General features: G+C 45.9%; 1 protein-coding gene across 1 annotated transcript in view; it reads right to left on the bottom strand.

Annotated features, from left to right (window-relative positions):
* Window positions 1–24,491, bottom strand: part of SLC8B1 (solute carrier family 8 member B1) — a 34,833-nt gene extending 10,342 nt beyond the window's left edge. Inside the window, exons 1-9 of the mRNA XM_056859055.1 lie at window positions 24,351–24,491; window positions 13,488–13,640; window positions 10,592–10,644; window positions 9,719–9,777; window positions 6,509–6,613; window positions 4,750–4,917; window positions 3,464–3,571; window positions 2,524–2,580; window positions 1,810–1,940 (exon numbers count right to left, since the gene is read on the bottom strand). Of these exons, the coding sequence (XP_056715033.1) occupies window positions 1,810–1,940; window positions 2,524–2,580; window positions 3,464–3,571; window positions 4,750–4,917; window positions 6,509–6,613; window positions 9,719–9,777; window positions 10,592–10,644; window positions 13,488–13,640; window positions 24,351–24,491 (975 nt within the window). The remainder of the gene's footprint in view (window positions 1–1,809; window positions 1,941–2,523; window positions 2,581–3,463; window positions 3,572–4,749; window positions 4,918–6,508; window positions 6,614–9,718; window positions 9,778–10,591; window positions 10,645–13,487; window positions 13,641–24,350) is intronic.
* Between the last annotated feature and the right edge of the window lie 270 nt (window positions 24,492–24,761).

Raw genomic sequence — 24,761 nt, forward strand, 5'->3', positions numbered from 1 at the left:
TCTGGTGGATCTTCTATGCAGGCACACATTGGGACTGCACAGGTGCAGGCCAGCCACGGATAAGATTTGTTAGCTTCTAGCAAAATCGAAAGAAAGAGTGCGCTCCCGATCTATATTTACCAGGTAGTGCTTCTCAACTACGGAATTGGGAGGGGGGTGTTGGTATAAGAACTCTCTACCCTCTCTGCGGATCTTATATAGGTTCTCCACTCTTTTGGGAGGAGGAGGAAACGTAAGCCGGTTTGGCCCAATTGGTGTGAACCACCTCTAAAATACTCTTTATCATGGGAAAGGCTACTGGCCCTGCATCTGAGAAGTGAAGGATATCCATAATCTCATCAATGGGTCCTGAGTCCTCAGGCTTAAATTCAGTATTAAGGGCCTTGGCCATACGGTAACCTGTTCTGCATATATACGAACATCCCCCGTAGGGAAAATAGGCTTCGAGTCCCCAACAGTGTCCTCAGGCGAAGGTTGTGAAGTACGTGATTCTTCATCGGAAACTGGAGACAAAGCTTCATCGAATTCGGAATGAGCAATGTCTCTCGACATAGAAGGAGATCTAGATAAGGGCAGGTCGCGGTGAGGCGCTTCCCTTAGTCTGTCGTGAACTTCGGAAGTGTTGTCAGGATGGTTTCTCGATGGCGAGCGTGTATGGAAGCGACGATTCCGACGGTGATCAGCCAACGCATCTGAGTATAGTGAGGGCGTAACGGAGTGTCGGTCCCGAGAGTACCGGCATCGAGGGCTGTGTCGTCGCTGATGCGATGAGTGGTATAGGGAAGAAGACTGGCTTCTGGAGGAGTAATGGTGCCGACAGGTAGCTGGAGTGCAGGAGCGATATCAACGGCTGTGACCGGTTGATGACTGTTTGAAGAGGACATTCTCCTCCTGGGCCCTGCTCAGGTTTGGAACCGAGGGGGTAGCCAGGGAATGAGGCAGTGAGTCCTCAATGGTTATGGGCTGGCGCCCTTCAACATCAGAAGCCAAGGAAGCCAAGGGATGGGGCAACTTATGAGATCGGCGTCGAGGAGACACCGAAGCTGATCGGCGCTGAAGCGACCTTGGGGAACGCGAAGGTGATCGGCATCGAGGTGACCTCGAACAAGACTGGCGCCGAGACGAGCCGTGGCCATCTTGGGATTCTGGAGCAATAAACGTTGCCGGTCTGATTATTTGTGAGGCTGGTGCCTTGGACGGCTTACCCCGCTTGGACTTTCCTTCCCCGGTTTTTGAGGATTTTCCCATCGAGGGACCCGGTTGAACGCCACATTTCTTGGTAGAAGTGGAGGGTTCAGCAGACTGACCTCTTGGACGAAGAGACTCTTTATGGGAGAGGAGACGGGTCGAGCGGCCTCTCAAGGTTTTGGTTGTAAGTTTGGCGCAACTCTTGCAAGTCGCGGGAATGTGGCCTTCTCCCAAGCAAAGAAGGCACTCACTGTGAGGATCGGTTTTTGCCATTTTCGTACCACAAGTGGTACATTTCTTGAAAAGGGGAGCCTTTTTAGACTCCATTGCTAGAGCCAGAAGCTAGCACGTTCTCTCTCTGTGGCGGCAGAAAGAGAACTGGAGGGAAGAGTGCTCCCTCCCCCTGGGTCATGTGATGAATGGGCGGGAAGATGCATGCCCCGAGGGGAAGGGAGCACTCTCTCTTTCAATTTTGCTAGAAGCTAACAAATCTTATCCGTGGCTGGCCTGTGCCTGCGCAGTCCCAATGTGGGACTGAATAGAAGCCACGCAGATGAACAACTCTTCTTCTTCTTCTTCTTCTCTGAATGGCAGAGGGTCAAAGGCTGCAAAAGCCATTACCTTAAAGACCTTGAGTACACGCCAGTAGCAGGGTTTCCTCCTCCATTTCCTGTAATCCAGGGGGTTCATGGAGTGCGTCAGGATCTGCAGGGTACTCTCCTCTGAGGGCAGCAAGGGCTGGTATTCTTCCCCTGAGAGGAAAAACAAGTAGAGCCATCTGAGCTTCCTGGATCCTCATCTAATCCTTCCAGGCAAATGGAGAGGATAAGGGATGATGTCTAGTCTGAAGTCTTACAAGCAAGGAAAAATTTGCAGGACTAGAAAAATGTGTTATCACCTGTCTCTTAATCAGCTCATAACTAAATCATATGTTATCAGTGTTGTCTTGCTGCCTTTTCCAACAGTATGCTTTGGAGAATCTGAACAGTGGGTGAGATTTCCAAATCTCCCCCCTCCCCCAAAAAAAGATTTCCCCAGCTTGTACTTTAACGATCACCATATTGATTGTTCTGTTTTTCTATGTCATTAATCTTTTTGGTTCAGCATTAACTTGTCATTTTATCCCATTTAGCTTCTATCTTTGCATTTCATTTGTCCCTGTTTTGGTTTAAACTTTTGACTCCCGAATTGCTGTGTTAGGACATGCACTGTGTTTTTGTCAAGGTCAGCAGAAAAAAAACCACCACCTGAACCTGAATAATAAATGCTGGAGATGATCTTGCACAGCTCCTTTGGACAGGTCATTTGGGGTTTTGCAAAGAACCGTGATCTTACTATAGTCTCCTCCGCTGAAGCTTGAGGAGTCTCCATCTTCAGAGTCTCTTGGAAGTTCTGCAGAAAGACAAATAATAAAACCCTGTTACAGACAAGCAGAAAAAGAGGCAGGATAGTGGACTGCACCCCTTCAGAGCGCAGATGGTGGAGTCCAACTTTCTATGTTCCTTTGAGTTAAAAAAAACTCCATCCAAGTAGGAAACAAGTTTAACAGGAAGGAAAGGCTCCACTTCCTCTTAGTTTGCTGTGCTGTTTTTCTATTTGTAGAGAACTTTTAACACGAGGGGAGAGTCCCAAACTGTGTAACCTGAACTGCTCTTCCTGTTCTACCTCTTCAAATTCGGCCATTCATTTCAGGGGGCAGGACTGAGGACGGAAGAAGCCCTCCAGCTTGAGTGGGTTGTTTTCTGTCGCCCCAGAAGGTTGGACCAGTACCAATGGGCTGAAATTAAATCAAAAGAGTTTTCAGCTAAACATTTGGAAGAACTGCCTGACAGAGTGGTTCCTCAGTGGAACAGGCTTCCTCGGGAGGCGGTGGGCTCTCCTCCTTTGGAGTTTTTAAAGCAGAGGCTAGATGGCCATCTGACAGCAATGCTGATTCTGTGAATTTAGGCAGATCATGAGTGGGAGAGCAGGAAGCGATGAGTCAGTGCTTGGCTCCTATGGCCCTTCCTTACATGCCCAGGGTAATGCCGATCGCCACTTTGGGGTCAGGAAGGAATTTTCCTCCAGCCCAGATTGGCCAGGGGTCCTGGAGGTTTTTTTGCCTTCCTCTAGGCCTAGAGCAGGGGTCCCTGGAGGAGTGGGGGGGGGGAAGGTAGTTTGTGAATTTCCTGTGTTGTGCAGGGGGTTGGACTAGATGACTCTGGAGGTCCCCTCCCTCTATATGTTTCTATGCACATATAAATTTGTTTGAGATGCATCCTGTTTCCCCCCTCACCTGGCTCCGCAGGAGTGGAAGTGGCCAGCCTCTCCCTGCGCTGCCTCTTGTGGAGCCATGTAGAGACCACCACTGTCAAGACGTAGAAGATGTACAGCCCAATGTAACCTGCCCAGGCAAGGAAGAGAAAGATTATTTCACGACAGTACATGCCTCCCTCTCCACCCACCATCAGCCACACCTCTCTTTGTCCCTAGTTCACAGCAAACTCCAGTCTCCAGGGAAACTTCTTAAAATGTTTACATTGAATGGTTTTTACTGCCTTTTTTGTTAGTAGGAATGTACATCCCCAGAAGTTTTCAAGCAGGGAGGGAAAATAGTTTTGTAATTATCTTCTGTCCCCAGGCTGAGAAAGGATGAGCTCATGCCAGCCACTCCTACACTTTTACCAGATTTTTAAACGGGAAAGCTTACAGAAAAGAAGACATATTCTTTTCTTACTCAAATACTTTTAACACTTCAGTTATTTCAGCATCTAAAGGTGCCTTTCTGAGGAGAGTGAGAGGATGTGGCAGGGGAGATCCTTGTCAACATCCTGGTTTTCTATATGCTGTGAGGTTTTTCTTTTTTAAACATGTGGGAACATTCAAATATCCTGTTCCCTCACCAGTTGCCCAAAGTGGCACAATCCAGGGACAGTTATAGCATGTGATTCTGTTAATTACTGTGCCAAGTGGGCCTAGTTTTTCCACAAAATATTGTTCCCTGGCTCAGTTCTATTGTCAAAAGGATTCCTGAATAAGTCTAGCAACAACTATTAGCCATGGCAGCTAAATGAAATCTCCATGTAAGAAGCAGTATATCTGAGTATCAGCCAAGGTGTTGGAGGAGAGTGTTACGGATACTGTGGACTGCCAAAAAACAAATCAGGTTACAGATCAAATCAAGCCTGAGCTGACCCTAGAAGCTAAAATGACTAAACTGAGGCTATCGTACTTTGGTCACATCATGAGAAGACAAGAGTCACTGGAAAAGACAATCTTGCTAGGAAAAGTTGAAGGCAGCAGGAAAAGAGAAAGACCCAACAAGAGATGGACTGACTCTATAAAGGAAGCCACGGCCCTCAATTTGCAAGGCTGTTGACGATAGGATGTTCTGGAGGGCATTGAGTCATAGGGGCTCCATGAGTCGGAAGCGACTTGACGGCACCTAACACACACACATCAGCCAAGACCTTTATGTTTTGTTTTAGCACTTCTAAGAGGCTTCTGACTGGCTACTGTTGGCAGGATGCTGGACAAGATGGGATCCAACAGGGCTTTTCTCAGGCTCCTCTGGTTACTTACTCAGTGCTTCTGCCAAGGTGACCTTCTCAAAGTAGAGAGCCACGAAGGTCAAAAACACAGCCACCATATAGAAGATGGCATCCCTGAGGAACGGCCTGGAGGCTGTGGTGAAAGGTCTCACCATGGCTATACCTCCAGCCACTATGGTGGTGACGAAGATGCCAGCACCTGGGGAGTAGGGGAGAGAAGAAAAGGTTAAACCCCCACAAAACAACCATCTCTCACCTTCCTTCCATCGCAGCAGCAAGAAATCTGGCAAAAAGGGGCCGGGAGGTGCCACTGCAGAAAAGGCCCTACCTTTGATGACCACCCAACGCACCTCTCAGGGTAAGGTTACAAAGAGAAGGACCTCAAAGATCTAGCTGGCAGGCAGGCTTAGGGCAGGGGTTACACAGAAAGGGGCGAAGCTTTACCCCAGACCCCAGCGCACATGAAGTCCCCATGCATTACATGGGCAGACAAGGTTTTGTTAGAAATATATATACAAATTAAAAAAAAATTACCCTTCTATCTTTATCCTGCCCCTCATCCAAGGAGTTCAGGATGGCACATATGTCTCTCCCCTCAACAACCTTGTGAGGCAGAGTGAGAGTGCCTGCCCCAACAACACCAAAGGAATATCACGGTTGAGTGGGGACTTGAACTCAGGTCTCCCAGGTCCCAGTCTATTCACCACACTGTTTCTTATATCCCACAGGAACTCTGTGTAGCTTCCAAGTCATCTTGCAAAATAAAATAGCCAGCTATAAAGTCCCATTTAAAAATGATTAAAACCTTCTTAAACAGTCATTCATAATCAATGGGATATCAACAGTAACCCTAGCTCCAAATCACACAAAAGAATACACACAAACAACACAACACTTAAAAGAAACCATGTCCAAAGGGAAGTTTTCACTTGATGCCTGAAACACAACAGACGCCAAGTGAGTAAGCTGGGGGGGGGGGGGAGGTGCCACTGCAGAAAAGGCCCAACCTTTGGTGACCCCCAACACACCTCTCAGGGTAAGGGTACACAAAGAAGGACCTGAAAGTCTTAGCTGGCAGGCAGGCTCATAGGTTACAGGTCTTGCAAGATAGCATTTTACAGAATGCACACTCAGAGAGACACAGCCAATCCTAACTCCCTGACAATTATACCTGGACAATACAAGTTTCTCACATTCTCATATTATGTATTTAGGTGTATACCTCAACAGAACACATAAAAGGAGCCAAGTCGAAGAAAACCTTTGGACTTGACTCCTTTTATGTGTTCTGTGTAGATATATTCCTTAAATGAAGGTTGAGAGAGAAGCCCTAACTCATGGCTTAAGCTTTTACTTGGGCACACACCAGAAAACCAAAGCAGAAAAAGGGAAGGTCTCAGCTACTGGGAGGATGCAAGAGACCAGGGAAGCAGATGACCAGGTATGATGCAGTTCTGTCTGATGTCAGGAGAAAGCAAGGCAGCCAATTTTCCTAGAAGAGGCTGATGGAAGACTCCCACCCAAGCAGGCAGTAGAAGGCAGGACGGTGCTAGCAGAGCCAGCGTGGTGTAATGGTTAGGAGAGCTAGACTAGGACAGGGACAGCCAGGTTCAAATCCCCACTCTGGCAGGAGCCTTGGACTTGTCGATCTCTCTCCACCTCACTTAGACCACAGGGTTGTTTTGAGGACAAAATGAACCACATACACCACCTTGAACTCCTTGGAGGCAGGGCAAAGCAGAGGACACAGGTAAGACTAACAGAAGTCACTGCAGGTTGGCCATCCATACCGAAGAGGGCTCCAATGGCTAGGCCAGCTGTCCGTGGGTCGGAGAAAGCCACCACAGCACTGAAGACATCTGGTGCGCCATTCCCAAAGGCTAGAAAGGTAACACCATGGAGGGAAGTGCTAAGGAAGACAACAACATAGCTTGTCCCTCTGGGGTCCACCAGGGCAGACTTACATGCAGTGAGGCTTATCAGGATTACTGAACCATTAAGGGCAACTATCCATGCTACGGAATATCAGAACAACAGGAAGCCTGTTCTGTGCTTCCTGTCCACCACCTGCTTTTCAGAATCTCTTCACGACCCTCTGCAAAACTGTCCCCATTTGCTTTCTCTAGTTTTCTCATATACCTACATCTTTAGGAAGCCAGGGTGGTGTAGTGGTTAAGAGCAGTGGACTCTGATCTGGAGAGCCGGGTTTGATTTCCCCCACTCCTCCACATGAGCGGCGGACATTAATCTGGTGAACTGGGTTGGTTTCCCCAATCCTATACACGAAGCCAGCTGGGTGACATTGGGCAAGTCACATTCTCTCAGCTTTACCTACCTCACAGGGTGACTGTTGTGGGGAGGGGAAGGGAAGGTGATTGTAAGCCGGTTTGATTCTTCCTTAAGTGATAGAGAAAGTCGGCATATAAAAACCAACTCTTCTTCTTCTTTAGGATAAACAAATCACACCACACCAGCGCATAGCCAGGGTCTGGTGCAGAATTCAGCCACCCAAAAACCTTCAGTTCATATACGTTTATATTCCCTTTTGGCCAAAGATGTGTCTTGAAAACATGTTGGGCAGGGGAAATCTCAGAAAACAGCAAGTGGATCGGGCAGGGAGAAGAGGCCTCTATAATTCATTAGCTTTATCCTCCTGCCCATGGCTATAGAAACCAAAATAAATTATTCAACACATATATCCAAATGATTTATTTAGATTGCAGAGGCTGGCTTTCCTTGGCACTGGATCTGTATTTTTTTAATGCAGAATTTTTAGAATGCCTTTTTAGACAGAGATCATGAGAAGACCCAGAATGTTATATCAGACAGAGCCAGCCTCAGAAGAGTATTCAGTCCCAGAACACTGGAAACACATAATTTTTAAAAAGCCTCTAAGAATATGCAAAGTGCATCATGCCCAATACAAAGCAGGGCTGGGTCTAAACACATGCAGCAGAATTATTAGGGTTGCCAGATCCCTCTTCACCACCAGCAGGAGATTTTTTGGGTGGAGCCTGAGGAGGGCGGGGTTTAGGATGGGAGGGGCTTCAATGCCATGAGTCCAATTGCCAAAAGGGACATTTTCTCCAGGTAAACTGATCTCTGTTGCCTGGAGATCAGTTGTAATAGCAGGAGATCTCCAGCTAGTACCTGGAGGTTGGCAACGCTAAGGAGGATATGGTAAAAGGTTGAGGTGGTAGAATGGATTGTGCCCCTTCAGACTGTGGGATGGGGCAAGAATACCATTTTTAATGTTTTTTCACATTTAAACAAATGCTTGTAAACAGAAAACTAATACATTGTGGGGAAATGTTCTACCCCAGCACTTTGACTGCTGCTCTGGTATTCTATATATGGAGAGGTTTTGGTGTAAGGAAGAACCCACAGCCAGCATTGCGTAGTGGTTAGACCAGGGGTCATCAACCTTTTTAAGCCAGTGGGCATCTTTGGAATTCTGATACAGGCTGTTGGCTGCAACCATAGAATGGCTTCCACAGGAGGTGGAGCCAACCACATGGTGCCAGAGAGCCAAGGTCAAACATAACTCTAATAGTATCCCTTCCAACATTTCAGGCAGAAGCTCTGTTTCACGGGATACCTTTTGAAATGAACATATTGTTTAAAAGTAGTTTAATTGTGGAACTCCCTGCCCCAGGATGTGGTGATGGCTACCAACTTGGAAGGCTTGAAGAGGGGAGTGGACATGTTCATGGAAGAGAGGGGTATTCGTGTCTACTAGTTAAAATGGATACTAGTCATGATGCGTACCTATTCTCTCCAGGATCAGAGAAGCATGCCTATTCTATTAGGTGCTGTGGAACACAGGCAGGATGGTGCTGCTGCAGTCGTCTTGTTTGTAGGGTTCCTAGAGGCACCTGGTTGGGCCACTGTGTGAACAGACTGCTTGACTTGATGGGCCTTGGTCTGATCCAGCATGGCTTTTCTTATGTTCTTATTTTCTTGTATACACACTTCCAGTCATACGGTGAAGATCCTGATGCTGGCAGGTGCTGCCAATGCATTTTTAAAAAAAAATCTACTCAAGCAATCAGATCTCCAGTCGCCAATCAGAAGGCCTGCTGAGCACAAGCCCCACCCGACCCCACCCACGTTCTAAAAACACCTGCTGGGCACCTTTTGGGGGACCCCTGGGTTAGAGAACAAGACTAAGATCTGGGAGACCCAGGTTCATATCCCCACTCTGCCAAAGAAGCTTGCTGGGTGACCTTGGGGCAGTCACTCTCTTTCAGCCTAACCTTCCTTAAAGGTAAAGGTAGTCCCCTGTGCAAGAACCGGGTCATTCCTGACCCATGGGGTGATGTCACATCCTGATGTTTACTAGGCAGACTATGTTTACGTGGTGGTTTGCCAGTGCCTACCCCAGTCATCTTCCCTTTATCCCCAGCAAGCTGGGTACTCATTTTACTGACCTCAGAAGGATGGAAGGCTGAGTCAACCTTGAGTCGGCTACCTGAAACCAACTTCCATTGGGATTGAACTCAGGTTGTGAGCAGAGCTTTTGACTGCAGAACTGCAGCTTACCACTCTGCACCATGGGGTCCTACCTTACAGGGTGGTTATTGTGAAGAAAGAATGTAAGCTACATTAGGTCCCCATTGAGGAGAACAGCAGTATAGAAATGTCTTTATAAATTAAACCATTTTTAAGCTGGTGTACTGCACTCCCAGTCCAGAGTGCTAAAATCCATTTACTGCATGTGTAGACCATCTACTCAGCTCTTGCCTGTCTGGGATTCAAGCCTTATGCTTCCAGGCAGCCTTCTTATTTTACAAACAAAGCCCCGTTGCTGTCATGCCCATGTCAACACATGCACACACAGGATCCCTCATCCTCAACAAAGAAGGAGCTGTTCAGATTGCACCCAGCACACTTAATCTTAGGATGTCTTCACAGGTGGGCATGAGACAGTAAGGGCCCCCCACACCGATCCCAAACCCACTCTGCGTGGACCACATGGTAAACAAGTTCATAAAAGGATACTGCTACATTGTGGGCCAGCTTCAACTTGGTGGAAATTGCAGATAAATTGGGGCAGAAGCTGTAGAGAGAAAACAGAGCAGGTCTTCAACATCTTGCCTCTCCCCCACACATACCTCCCAAAGCCAATTCAATCCCCTGTCTTTCCTGAAACCCACTCCCCAGTTTCAGTTTTCTCTCTTAGTGTGATCCTGGCTTGTGCATGACAAAGCAAATGATGTCAGCTGGTCGTTACATAAAAGCAAAATTCCTGGCACTATGATGGGCTGGAACACATGCGGAGGAAGGGCATGTGTTTTGCAGAACTTGACGGGATGAGGAGCAATGCGACCCTGATCAGGGAAACTATGTCCACAAATGCAAAACGACTTCTCTTACAATAATACTAGTAGCTAAGCCACACCAAACGTATAAACAAAGAACAGAGGACGTGGCTGCAGAGTCATAGATCAAGAACTATTTACATCTCAGCGATTTATTAAGACTTATTAGCGCCAATCTGCAAGATGGTAAACATCAGAGATGCACATATATCACTAGACCTCCAGAATTCAAAAGGCCTCCTTCATGGTAATGACTTATCAGATGCTGTCAATCTTCACAATCCTTTCAGTGAAGGAGAACCACTGGGCAGTAACCAAATAAATCTGTAATCCTTCATTAGGATGAATGACAGGCTGCCAGCTCTAAGCCCATTTCAGCGTTGTCTTCCTCGGACTTAATCCTTACATATCCAAGATAGAGTACATCAGCAAGTTTTCAACATTCAGATAAACAAAGACTCAGAATACTGGGTTATCACAGGCATGAAGAGACAAGAAGGCTTGGAGATATACCTTTGAGTCTAGAATTGAGACCCCAGAGGTATTACTTACAATTTCTCAGCTGTGACGCCAAGGATAAGAAACAGGTAGAAGAGCCACAGAACCTGCAAGAGACCAAAGGCAAATCAGAGCATCATCTGATGGACAGGACACATCCCCTTCCTTGGAAGATATTCCTGTCCTACCTATGGCTCAAACAAAACAAAATAATTCACACATCCTTTGAAAACCAGCAATTTAAAAACAATTAAGACAGCAATCTTAAACTGATTGGCGGCCCCTAGACCCTGGACTATCTGGCTATCCTCAACCAGGACCAGGGCCTTTTTGGTTCTGGCCCCAGCCTGGTGGAACTCTTTCTCAAGTGAGGCCCTGCAGGACTCAAGTCCACAAGACAGAGATGTTCTGCCAGGCATACGGCTGAGGCAGCAACAGTTCCATCAATAAACTGGCCTCCCTTTCTCTTCTCCTCCTCCCTCATTCTGTTTTTACTATCTTTGCCCCCCTGCCTAAAATTATGATGGGCTTCCTCACCTTTATGATTTAATTTTATTGTAGCAATAGATATAAATTGGAAAGCCATTTTAATCAGTATTGTATGTGCTGTAGATTTTGCATTTTAATTTATGTTTTAACGTATATTGTATGGCATGTACTGTTGGAAGCCGCCTTAAGCCCATCTCAGGATGGAAAAGGGCAGGGTATAAATGGAATAAAATAAATAAAAATACATAAAATAAACCTACTTACTAGGAAGTAAGGCCAGAATTCTTGCAAGGGCAGGGGAGAGGTACAAGAATCAATGTGTGTGTGTAAAGTGCCGTCAAGTCGCTTCCGACTCATGGCGACCCTATGAATCAACATCCTCCAAAACATCCTATGCAAGCCTTGCTCAGATCTTGCAAACTGAGGCCCGTGACTTCCTTTATAGAGTCAATCTATCTCCTGTCAATCCATTTCCAAGGTCACCCAGCTGGCTTCATGCAGAAGAGTGGGGAAACCAACCCGGTTCACCAGATTAGAGTCCACAGCTCACGTGGAGCAGTGGGGAATCAAACCTGGATCTTCAGATATGAGTTCAGTAATCCATTGAATATCAATACTAGGAAGCAATATTAGGAGAAGCCTAATATTGGCAGCTATGTGAAACAGGATGCTGGGTTAATAAATCACGGGTCTGATCCAGTAGGGTTCCTCTTATGTTCTAACAGAGTGTAGACTTTGTATCGCTTGCACACAAAATCTCCCACCGATGGCGAAGAGAGACCTGGCAACCCTATCTCCTGCCCATAGAGATCAGTTCACCTGGAGAAAATGGCCACTTTGGCAATTGGACTCAATGGCATTGAAGTCTCTCCCCTCCCCAAACCCCGTCCTCATCAGGCTCTGCCCCAAAAACCTCCCAGCGGTGGCAAAGAGTGACCTGGCAACCCTAGCTGTACGGGTTCTTGGTTCAAAGGCGGCTGGCTTCTGCTTCTGCTCTGGGCCCTAATGGGGGAGTAAGAAGATTGTGCTTTTTTTCTTGTAGAGGGAAACATGGGAAGGAAAGGGTTAGAAAAAAAAATTGGATTCTTCCACAGCTATTTCTCTTTGCCCAGAACAGCCAAACTTTGATTATTGCAGCCACATGAACTCCACTGAAATCAGACTCCACCATCTCCCCTTGACAACTTGCTTTGAAACACTGTGACCCACTGTCAGTGATACAGATGGTCAGACTATAAATCTATATAGACCAGGTTGTTATAGCCCAGCAATGGCTGCTACTATATTTGCATGTACTAATTTGCAAACTCTTACCACAGGACAGGGCTTTCCCGGCCATTTCACAAAAAGCAGTTAAAGAATAGTAATGTTAAGCAATCATTAACATTTCTCCACTTTATTAAGTCACATTACGAGTTTTCCTAGTTGAAAAATAACTAATAAATGCATAAAATTAAGACACTGCAGGCATTCTACTGCCAAACCATTGGAATGAAAGCAAGTTAAGAAATATGCACTCGCTTAAACTAAGGCCCAAGACATGACATGACACCAGGAGTTTACTGAATACACAAAGCTGCCTTACTGAGATCCCAGCTAGTACCTGGAGGTTAGAAACAAACAATAAACCCCCTACGCTGCACTAGGTTAAGCTAGCAAAAAACAGCAGCACGTGGCTCACAACTTTCACTATAAAGCAATATAAATTTTACTAAAGTGAACTAAGATAACAACATGCCAAAAAACTCACAAGGTGCTGTACAACGAAACCCAGTTGTGACAAACATACATTCCCACTATATATCAAAACATACAATGAAACAATCCAGTTTGCAACTTCAAGAAGCCAATATAACACTCAGAGGCAAAAAATCTTTCACAGTACGCCCAAAGTGCATCCAATAACGTCATTGGTTTTATGCCGCTGGCTTCTACTTTTTTGCAGGCGTTCTCATATTAATCCCTTTTCCTTTTGGGTAGGAGTCATTCATAAAGGTATAGGTACGTGGATCCTAGGTATTTGTGAAATGTGGACAAATACCTAGGATGCACGTACCTAGTGGCACAAAACCAATTGACACCGAAGATACGTAATTTGCGCTAGCCGCACTTACGCTATTAGCGTTAGATGTCCTTTTGAAGTGCCGTAATGAAAAGCTACATTACTTACGTAAATTGCGCTACTTATCTACACTTCTGACGTTATTGGATGCACTTTGGGCGTACTGTGAAAGATTTTTTGCCTATGAGTGTGGTCCTGATTTCAGATCAAAATTACAGTGTCAGGGAAGGATGCCTGAAGACTTTCACAGTTTCCCTGATACAAACTGCTCTGCTATTAAGTAAAAATAAAAACCTACTGGGATCTCCATTCTTAGAACTCCAAGAATCATGTCTGGCTTGACCTGAAAACTTTAATAACTGAGGCCCACCCCCTAAACGCCAGCATTTTGATCCTTACATAGAGGGTGACCGCGAGAGGTTGTAGATCCGCTGAGAAGACGCAGAAGACTCCGTTGAGGTAGTTGAGAAACCCACCCTCCATCTGGCAGTCTGGGTTGTTCTGAATGAAAGAGCAGCGCTCGGAGATGTTCTGCTGCTTCACCTCCCGGCACTGGAAGACAAAAGGAAAAAAATGCCAGAGACACCAAATGAAGGGGACAACTTCCCACCTGTTACAGAGCAGAGACGGCCAGGAAACCAATAGCAGGACTCGCTCTTTTTTGGAAGGCGGTCACTCTGATGCTGTTCTCTTTGGGAGATATTTTTTTACCTTGTAATTTTATTCTGTCTTAACTGCATTTCTTAACCCGTTAGGGTTGCCAACCTCTCTAGTGCTTTGCCTGATAACAGAATGTCACTAGGGAAAATAATAAACTACACAAAACGTGCATTTCTGCCCCAAGATACAAGGTGTATCTAGGATTTCCAACTTCTAAAGTAGCTGTCTCTGTCAGTTTGAGCTGCAGCAATTATCCGGGGATGTTATTTAACTCCACATCATGAAAAGTTTCAGCTACATATTTCCACACATTACGCTTCTATTCGAGGGACATTTTTCTCCTGGCCAGCTGGCAACACTAGGGGTATCCCTGAATAGCAAACATGCCAGCAGTCACAGATTTTACCATGAAGTGATTCTCTCCGTGGACTTCATGAATCCTGATAGGGCACAGTGGGAAAGTTCCCTAAAGCAATAGTCTTGAACACATGATGTTGCCTTATACTGAATCAGTCCCTTGGTCCATCAAAGTCTCTATTGTCTACTCAGACTGGCAGTGGCTCTCCAGGGTCTGGCAGAGGTCTTTCACATCACCTACTTGCCTAGTCCCTTTAACTGGCGATGCTGGGGATTGAACCTAGGACCTTCTGCATGACTAGCAGATCCTCTACCACTGAGCCACAGCCCCTCCCCAACATTTCTATCCTCAGGACCCATCTTTAATTGTCAGGAGGCACAGTGGGACCCTATGAGCTGCAAGCACACGATGTCTCAATGTGGATGGCAAAGAAAAGCAGGAGGCACGGAGCCCTTGTCCTGTATGGAAGTGTGCTAGCAGCACGTTGTTCTAAGACCCAGATTTTTAAAAAAATAATTTTATAAGGTCTCACTACCCAGCAGGTGATGCTTCATGACACATCTGAGGATCCCAGACCATAGGCTAAAGGTCCCTGCACTAATGGAGCCGTGGCTCAGTGGTAGAGCATCTGCTTGGCATGCAGAAGGTCCCAGGTTCAATTCCCAGTATCTCTAGCTCGAAAGGATCAGGAAGAGGTGATGTAAAAGACCTCAGCCTGAGACCCTGGAGAGCTGCTGCCGGTCTGAGTAGACAGTACTAGCTTTCATGGACCAAGGGTCTGATTCAGTATAAGGCGGCTTCATGTTTTCAACTATGGGAAGTCTTAGCCATTTATTGTTTTGTAGGCAGTGCTTTAGAAATCTGCTCACCCAAATCAAGTGTACCTCTGGTGAACACGTTTCTTGATGGTACAGAGATCCCTCCTACGTTCTCAGCAAGCTGAAGAGAAGTTTTTTAAAAAACAACCTGTCTCCCTGTGTGGAGACTTACTTCTTGCCTTCTCCAAACCCCAGCACAGAGAAGATCCTGCCCCTCTTTTGAGCCTTCTGTATGCATTGGAGAATAAAGGGAAGTGGCAATTGATAATGCCTGCAAGGAGGCCAAGCTAAAATTGGTGGTTCTTGATTTGCAAGTTATAAACAAAAGTCTGAATTGTGCCCAGAAAAAGGACAACGGAGAACAGCCACTGCACGTTTCCAAGCAGCCTATCCCCATTGTGAGGCAAGCTGTTACATACCAACTGAAGCTTCTGAACAATCTTCAAGGGCAGTCTCCAAGTAGGATATGCTACAATGGTCTAGTTCTGAGTTAATAGAGGCATGAAGCACAGTTGGCAGGGTGTCATCAGGTTGAAAACCAGACACTTTAAAGGTTTTTAAAATCTCATTTCTGCCACCGTAAAAGGAGGCAACTAGTTAAGCTATCATCTCCACTGCAGAGAGAATACCAAGTATGGAGTGTGAGGAGCTGGGAAAACCTGACTTCAAATGTTCACTCAGCAACGCAACTTCCTGAGTCAGCCACAATTTCTCACCTCACAGGGCTGTTGAAGATGAAACAGGCAGATAAAACAAATATCACACATGACATGCGGAACTCCTTAGAGAAAGGGTGGAAAGGAAGTGGTTGCTGGGGACCACAAAAATGGCTGGTTGAGAGGACACACTGAAAGCATTTATCCTAGCTTTTATTAAATGCTATCCTAAGAACAGCTCTGGTGGATCAGGCCAGCGGTCCACTCAGCCCAACATCTACTCCATTATACAGTGTGGCCAACCAGTTGCTCTGGAGGACAAAACAAACAGACCATAGAGGCTGAGGCCTTCCCCCAATGTTGCTACTTGGCACTAGTATTCAGAGGTTGGGTCATATCACAGTTGTATCTAGTTGCATGAGGCTTAAGATTTGTTCCCAGTTCTTTAATTGACAAGCCAACCATAAATATTGATGAAACTTAAACACCTCCACACCCTCCAATAAGCTTTGATGAATCCCTAGGGATCAGGAACTCACTTCTTGGCTTTGGATTTGGGAACGACAGAGGGGGTTTAGTGCAGTGCTTCGAAGTGTGTGTGTGTAGGGAGGAGACCCTGAGGAAATGAAAGTGAAGAAACTGCAGACAACTGCACCCCAAAATAAGCATTGGAGCACCTTGAATCACCATCCCTCCAGACTATTGGGGAAGGTACCCTGCAAGGTGATATACAAAATATGTGATGCTGGATTGGCAAATAAGGAAGTAGGACCTGCAAATAAGGAAACAAGAACCAACTTTAGCCTCATTTCCTGTGCCTGCCTGAGTCTAAGGCTAGGATGCAAATATTGCTAATATTCCTTGAAACTAAGAATGCTCCTGGTTTAAGTGGCAGCTTCTCTTATTATTTCATGATGCTCTCATTCATTAGCCTTGCGGTAGGTAGGGGCAGACTAAATACCACACAGAAATCCAACAACAGAAGTCCCTCTCCACTTCTGACACTGTGTACTATTTTCTGGGTCCCCTGATCACCAGAATGAGGAATGGCTTAAAGCAACTTTAATATATGAGGAGCAACGGGCAGTGCAATCCGAAACAGAGTTACATCCTTCTAAAATGTCTCCCTATGTGATGAAAATACATCCTGCATATCAGATATTTACATTACGATTCATAACAGTAGCAAAATTACAGGTAGCAACGAAAATAATTTTATGGTTGGGGGTCCCCACAACATGAGGAACTGTATTAAAGGGTCGTGGCATTAGGAAGGTTGAGAACCACTGTTCTAAACCCACTGACTTCAATGGACCCCAAACCTGAGTAAAAGGCTTATCGCACCCAGTCCAGGGAACGGGTGGAAAACACCTTAAAAGTGTTTGTCCTGGATGCCTCTCAGAGGACAGAACTGTAAAAAGATCTTGCACAGAAGTCCAAGCCTGATTCTATAACAAAATAAGGTCATGTGTTTTTAGGGCTAATCCATAGATTACCAATTCCTTAGCATATAAAAGCATGTCTCTAGGTTGTTAATTCTATCACTGCAATAGCAGGCTCTCTCCTAAAGGTTCACAACATACAAACCAGGCTTTGTGACCGAGACACTAGAAAGATTTTGGGGTTTTTTTTGTTTCTTTTGACAGCCATGGATTACTTTTCGATATTCCCTGAAAGAATCTAGGAATGTTTTTTTTTTCTGCTAGATTTTTTTTATCAGGAAATACTAGTATGTTTGTCTGCTGGAAACACTCAGCTACATCTTTGAGACTGGATTCCAAAAGAATATCTGGGGTTCAGAATCAGCGCCTCTATAGGCATGATGGAAAACATTCAGCTATATTCTTGCTAAATTTACTTCAGAAATAGATGTGTGGGAGACACGGGTTGGGCAATTCCCAGCGGTACTTGAATAATGCTTAGGGAAATTTAATCTATTTAAAAGGAACCATTTATAAACTTTTAAAAACAAAGAAAATTCTCTTTCAAATCCAGGTTTATTGCAATGCTTGTTAAATAGGGTGTGTGCTTGTTCTGTTCATGTTCGTGTGTGTTTGTTCTGTGCATGTGTTCAGCATACAAAATTATCATTTGTCACATTTGTGGTTATCTTATAGCCTTGATTCGTGGCTTAATCTTACTAATGATAACACATCAGTGAAATATCAAGTAACTTTTTCACACATTGTATACAATTTACACTAATTACTCCCTGCCCCAGGATGTGGTGATGGCTGCCACTTGGAAGGCTTTAAGAGGGGAGTAGACATGTTCATGGAGGAGAGGGGTATTCATGACTATTAGTTAGAATGGATACTAGTCATGCTGCATACCTATTCTCTCTAGTATCAGAGGAGTATGCCTATTATATTAGGTGCTGTGGAACACAGGCAGGATGGTGCTGCTGCAGTCGTCTTATTTGTAGGGTTCCTAGAGGCATCTGGTTGGCCACTGTGTGAACAGACTGCTGGACTTGGTGGGCCTTGGTCTGATCCAGCAGGGCCTTTCTTATGTTCTTATGAGCCCTATGTTTTTTTCGTTTTCTGATGGAAAGCATTAAATCCAGTGACCACAAGGGCGCTTTCGCCTTCCTTCACATGGGCTTTTAACCAGGCGCATGGTTATTGAGGCATGCCCTCTGCCAACACAAATGCCTCCGGCAGCCCAAGGTGAGTCAGCAAAAGGAATGCAAGAGAACACAGCCAGGCAGAACAGGAAACAAAGCCAGGCAGGTAATACTACAAAAAAATATTGACACAACAGGGATTCTTCTGGCACTGGACAGACTTAACAGATTGAAGGCCTAACCGGAGGAGATCCTGTGACGGCCCTCCCAACCAGTTTCCACTGACCGCTACTTTGGCTGCTAAGGTGGCATGAGCTTCCATGAACTGGAGCACCCGCAGCTGATCATACATTTGTCCAGTTACCGTTGTGGCCAGTTACTGCTGCAGCAAATGACGGTCATGCTTATCTTGAACACACTTACGAAGAAATGCTGCAGACTGTATTGCATTCCATGGTGCTTGGGTCCCGGTCCCCCCACCCCTAGCCCTGTGTATAATCAGCACAGAACCAAATACACACCCAGGCTCCAGCTCACCTAAGCTTCTGCCTCACTTTTATTAAAACTGATGGGCTGAACTCCCCTGAAGGAACATATTCAGAACTTGCAGAAAATATTATATTTGTTCTTAGAGTTGCAGGTCTGTCCTGTAGCACTGCCTTTGAACACTATTCAGAAGCTCCAGTTAGCACACAGAGCCTCACCTGAATTGAAAGATTGACACTGGCTGCCTACTTGTTTCTGAGCACCATTTACAAGTTCACAAGGTTGGAAGAGACCACAAGGGCCATCCACTCCAACCCCCTACCATGCAGGATCCCACAATCAAAGCACTCCCGACAGATGGCCATCCAGCTTCTGCTTAAAGACCTCCAAAGTCGGCGACTCCACCACCCTCCGAGGCAGCGCATTCCACCGTCGAACAGCCCTCACCGTCAGAAAGTTTTTAAACAATGCTGGTTATTATCGTTAAAGTCCTAGATGAATTGATACTAGAAGAAACAAATTGTGACAAATTGGAAGGGGCTGTGGCTCAGTGGTAGAGCACCTGCTTGGCATGCAGAAGAAGGTCCCTGGTTCAATCCCCGGCATCTCCAGTTAAAAGGACTAGGCAAGTAGGTGATGTGAAAGACTTCTGCCTGAGATCCTGGAGAGCCGCTGCCGGTCTGAGTAGACAATACTGACTTTGATGGACCAAGGGTCTGATTCAGTAGAAGGCAGCTTCATGTGTTCAAGAACTGAAAGCTTCCAAATGAAATGAGCCTGCGCATTGGGTAAGCAAGGGCACACCTACTCATTTTCCCACCCTTGGAGATGCAGTGCATGATTATGAGGTATGAGGGCTAAGGGCTTTTTCTTCAGTGGCTTCTCATCTTTGAAATTCCCTCCCCAAAGCTTTTCGCCTGGGGCCTGACCTTTCTAATCTTAATCCCCAGATACAAACAAAAAAATAAATAAACTTTCCAGCTTGTTCATGCTTTTTCTTTAGCTTAGTTCAAAAGTTGCTTTTGCTTGTAGCTATATCACGTTAAAACAAACATCATATCTGTGTCAACAAATCAACCTGTGTCTAAAAAGAAACCAACACCACCCACCCTTCTTTAAAAGAAATCATTATACAACTTCACCATTATTAAAAGCCTGCAGGTAAAAATGCAGCCATTGAAAACAGACAGATCTAACAAATTACAGGCTTAAAAAATCCCAGAGGGCCAACCTAAAATGCACCAGGCCCATAGACTGTAAGACACACATTTTAACAAAAAATAATAATTAAATCTTAAATATTAAGACTAGAACACTTTGAAAGTATTTGTGTGGAAAGTAGATTGAAAAGAGTGGCATACAGTAGGCCTGTGAGCCCAGAATCTACCCTAGGTCCCAAATGATAATATGGGACCCATCTAACAATTAAAACAAGATGATGATGAAGAGTTGGTTTTTATACACTGCTTTTCTCTACCTTTTAAGGAGTCTCAAAGCGACTTACAATCGCCTTCCCTTCCTCTCCCCACAACAAACACCTTGTGAGGTAGGTGGGGCTGAGAGAGTTCTAAGAGAACTGTGACTGGCCCAAGGGCATCCAGCAGGCTTCATGTGGAAGAGTGGGGAAACAAACCCGGTTCACCAGATTACAGTCCGCCGCTCTTAACCACTACACTACCATCTTTCTGTTTCATTTGCTTGGTAAACTTATATCAGTTTAATAGCAGTTTAACATTCTTAAGTGTAGATCCATTGGAGGATTTTCAGGGATGGAAGAAGGGCACTTTTTACTGATTCCACCCCCCCCCCCTGCAGAATAATGTTAACTACATGTCAGCATTTCAGGGGCCATAATTTTGGGCTGCAGTGGGAAGGAGGAGGCAAGGAAGTCAAGCTCCACAAACAGAAATTGCCGCTGCCCGTGGAAATTACCAGTGGATCTAATCCATAATTGCCCCCCACACACACACATACAAAAGAATCCTTGGAATTCTGATTTGGTGAAGGGGTTAGAATTCTTTAGCTCCTTATCTGACACATCACAGAATTCCCTAGAAAGAACTAGTTAATAAACTAGTCGAAGTCTGTAGTACAGATATGCCCTAAAAGAAGAAGAAGAAGAACAGTAAGAGTTGGTTTTCATATGCCAACTTTCTCTACCACTTAAGGGAGACTCAAACCGGCTTACAATCCCCTTCCCTTCCCCTCCCCACAACAGACACCCTGTGAGGCGGGTGGGGCTGAGAGAGCTCTAAGAGAGCTGTGACTAGGCCAAGGTCACCCAGCTGGCTTCGTGTGTAGGAGTGGGGAATCAACCCTGCTTCTCCAGATCAGAGTCCACCGCTCCAAACCACCACTCTTAACCACTACACCACACTGGCTCTCCAAGAAGGAGTCAAAGACTAAACGTTCACTTTTAAACAAACCATCCTTGAATAACCAACTTAGGGTACAGGCACAGGTGGCTGGCACAAGAATCTTGCTGAAGGTAAATATGATTTGGGCCTCACCAGCACCTGGATGGGAGGCTTCCTGAGAACCCCATGGACCCCATCTTGAGCTTGATGATGGAAGAAGGCAGGATATACATTAAATAAACACATGCCATAAAAAGAACAATCCATTCACTCCCCCGTTACTCACGTCTACACTGCGGCCAGAGTCCTGGGTCTTGTTGGGTTGTTCCCTGATCTCCAAATGGAGGGGTGCTGAGACCTTGGCTTCCCATGGTCCGACGAAGGCTCCGACAGCACAGACCTTCCCAACCAGCAACCAGGCCACACCAAAGACCCAGAAAGTCCACATAACACCTTGATGAAGAGTCTCGGCGGGACCAAAGAGGCCAGACACTTAGAACTCCTGATCGTCACGGCATTGCCTGTCTGGAGGTAAATATATGGAGGAGAGAAAGAAGCCCCTTGCATGAAACCGCTAGGAAGTTTCGCAAATTTCAGCCGTTGGCAGAAATAGAGAAGTGGTCTTTCCTTCCGCAGAAAGTTGGGAGAATTCTTGGCGAAGGTCCTCTTCTGCAAGGAGGTTGAACCTGCAGAGGAGCAAACAGGAAAAGTAGAGATGGAAGACTTGAACCGGTAGATTAAATGGTTCAGCAATTAATTGGGAGGGTCCCGACTGCAATCAGCTAGGGCCAGTTTAACGTTTGGTGATGTTAGGAAGCAAAGATCAAGCTTATTTTATTGCTGAGGCTATTAGGAACTAAGCATCCTCTTCTAATTGTTACAAACGGGCTTCTCTGACAAGGAGTGACTCTGGTTAAATTAGGAGTTACCTTACACTTCCTTTCTTTAACATCTTAAAAGGAAACTTGTAAATGTATTTACAACGTACAGGGTAATCCTATGCTGAGTTATTCTCATTTGGGTCCATTGAAACACTCTATCACGTATTGCAATGTAATCTGGTTAAAAGGAAGCTGTTATCTAAATATTATGGCTAGATCCGAGTCAAGTAGCAGTTTAGAAACCAGTAAGATTTTGGGGGTATAAACTTGCCCTGACCTGGATGGCCCAGGCTAGCCTGATCTTGTCAGATCTCAGAAGCTAAGCACAGTCAGCCCTGGTTAGTATTTGGATGGGAGACCACCAAGGAATACCAGAGTTGCTGTGCAGAGGAAGGCACTGGCAAACCACCTCTGTTAGTCTCTTGCCATGAAAACCCCAAAAAGGGATCGCCATAAGTCGGCTGCGACTTGACAGCACTTTACACACACACACAAGTTTTCGAGAATCAAAACTGCCTTTGGCAGATACAAGTTGGAATAGAGATCCGAGTCCTTATATCCCAGTCAGAAGGTGGGAGGTGTGCTGCAAAGAAGGAACTCAGGAAATGTCCCTCCCTGCTAGGAATTATTTTGGCGCCATGAACAGACAATTTGAACAGATTTCAGCATTGCAAAATTGATTTTACTATATTGCATTACATATTTTATTGTATTGTGTTTTATGTACTGTACTTAATTTATGATGTGAGCCACCCAGAGCCCGGTTTTGCCAGGGGGAGGGCAGGATATAAATAGAAGTTGTTGTTGTTATTATTATTATTAGGATGCAGAGGTACAGCAGAGGGGAAATTCTTGGGGGCAGAAAATGAGCATCTGTAGTGAGATAAGAATGCTGTGTCCCTATTCAGCCCTGAGAAGTCCATTATTCTGAACTTGTGAATGAATTCAAGTTCAGCAGTCTCACTTTATAATCTCCCCTTGAAGCTTCTCTCTTTGAGGACTGCCACTCTTAGGTCAGCAATGTAATGAACTGGAATATTAAAATGCTCTCCCGCTGGATTTTGAGTGCTATGGTTTTTAATGTTGGAATTATGTCCATTTATTCGTTTGCGTGGGGACTGAACAGTTTGTCCGATGTAGAAAGTGGAAGGGCATTGCTGCATTTGATGACATATATAACACTGGAAAAATGAACAAGTGAATAACGCTGGAAAATGAACAAGTGAATAAACTAGAGTTGAACCAGGAGAAGTCACTTGGGTTACTTATGCATGGTAGGTTTCCTTGGACAATCTAATGTCTCTCTGCTTTACCTCCTCTGCAATATGGGAAATGATACGATCGAACTACCATTTTGGGCTGTTGCAATCTCTATAGAGATAATGCATGTAACATACTTCTTTAAAGTAAAGACAGTGAAAAGACTCAAGCAGTTCTAGGCTCAGCAGTGCGTTTCTCCGTATTGTAGGTTCAGGAAAAACTAGAAGGAAGTACTTTGCCTCCCACATCACACAATTAACGTATGAAACTCACTACCACAAGATGTAGCAATGGCTGTTCGCTCAGACAGCTTTTACAAGGAGAACTGGGCATGCCAGCACAGGAGAGATCTATGAAGAGTGATTAATCGCCATAGTTAAATGGAACCTTCATGCACCAAGACACTGTACCTTTGAAGCTTATTAGAAACTTGGAGTGGCGAGAACAAAAGACGATGAGAATCACCAGGATGGGAGCTTCCCAGTCATCTGGTTGGCTGCTGTCAAAGCAGGATACTGGACTAAGCGAGGCCCTGTCCTCCAGCCAAGAAATGCCAATTCATAGCCTCTGTTTCCAGACCATTCCTTTATTATCTGCCCGCCTATATGCAAGAATACTTTTAAAATGCGGTCTACCAACGGCAATTAGCTACAGCCCATTCCTGCATTATCCGCCCGCATACGTACAAGAATACTTTTAAAAAGGAGGTCTATCAGCAAGGACTAGCCACACCAGTCTGTGGGCAGAGACAGTATATCGTGGAGCACCAGATTGCAAAAGGCGAGCAGCAAGGAAAGCCAGGCACTTCCATGCCTGTGATTTCCCACAGGCATCTCTCTGGTTTGGAAGGACACAGGATGCTGGCCCCGGGGGTCCGAGCCAGCAAAAGCAATTCCTCCGCCCTTATTCACGCTCCCTTTGCAGGCCAACCCACGTCGAGCAGCGCTTGGACTCGACACCAGACGTAAACAACCTTGCTACCTCGATCTCCTGCCAAGAGAGCCAGGAGAGGACCGGACCCACCCACCCCTTTCTGGCATTGCCATTGGCAGAGACTGCTAGGCGCTGCTACCCTCCCCTAACTCTCCCCCCCCCCCCAACATGCAAGATGCCGCGTGCGGGGCTGCACCGACGCCCCGGCGGCTGCACGATCGGCATGCATCCCCACGCAGCCGGGACCCTGCGCGCACCTGTGCGCCGGCTCCCCTCCCGCAACTCACCCGCAGCGCAAACAGCTTCTCAGCCCCGGGCGCCTCATCCCCCTCCCTACAGCCGGCCAAAATAAGCCGCAACCCCGCCTCGCCTTGCTTTGCCAGCTCAGGCCCTCCCCTCTCTAGCGGCTTAAAGGAGCAATGTGCCATTTCCCCTTAAAGGCTGGCGGCTCCGTTTTGCGCCTTCTTTAAACCCCTCCTGCGTTGCAGTGCAATGTTTTATACCTTCTCTATATATACCTGACCCATTCCTGACGTTTCCTAGGCAGCCTTTGTTTATGGGGTGGTTTGCCAGTGCCTTCCCCAGTCATCTTCTCTTTGCCCCCAGCAAGCTGGGTACTCATTCGACCCACCTGGAAGGATGTGTGCCCTGACCTGGATGGCCCAGGCTAGCCTGATCTCGTCAGATCTTGCAGGGTC

This window comes from Euleptes europaea, chromosome 13 (assembly GCF_029931775.1).
Source record: "Euleptes europaea isolate rEulEur1 chromosome 13, rEulEur1.hap1, whole genome shotgun sequence".
Taxonomy (NCBI): Eukaryota; Metazoa; Chordata; class Lepidosauria; order Squamata; family Sphaerodactylidae; genus Euleptes; species Euleptes europaea.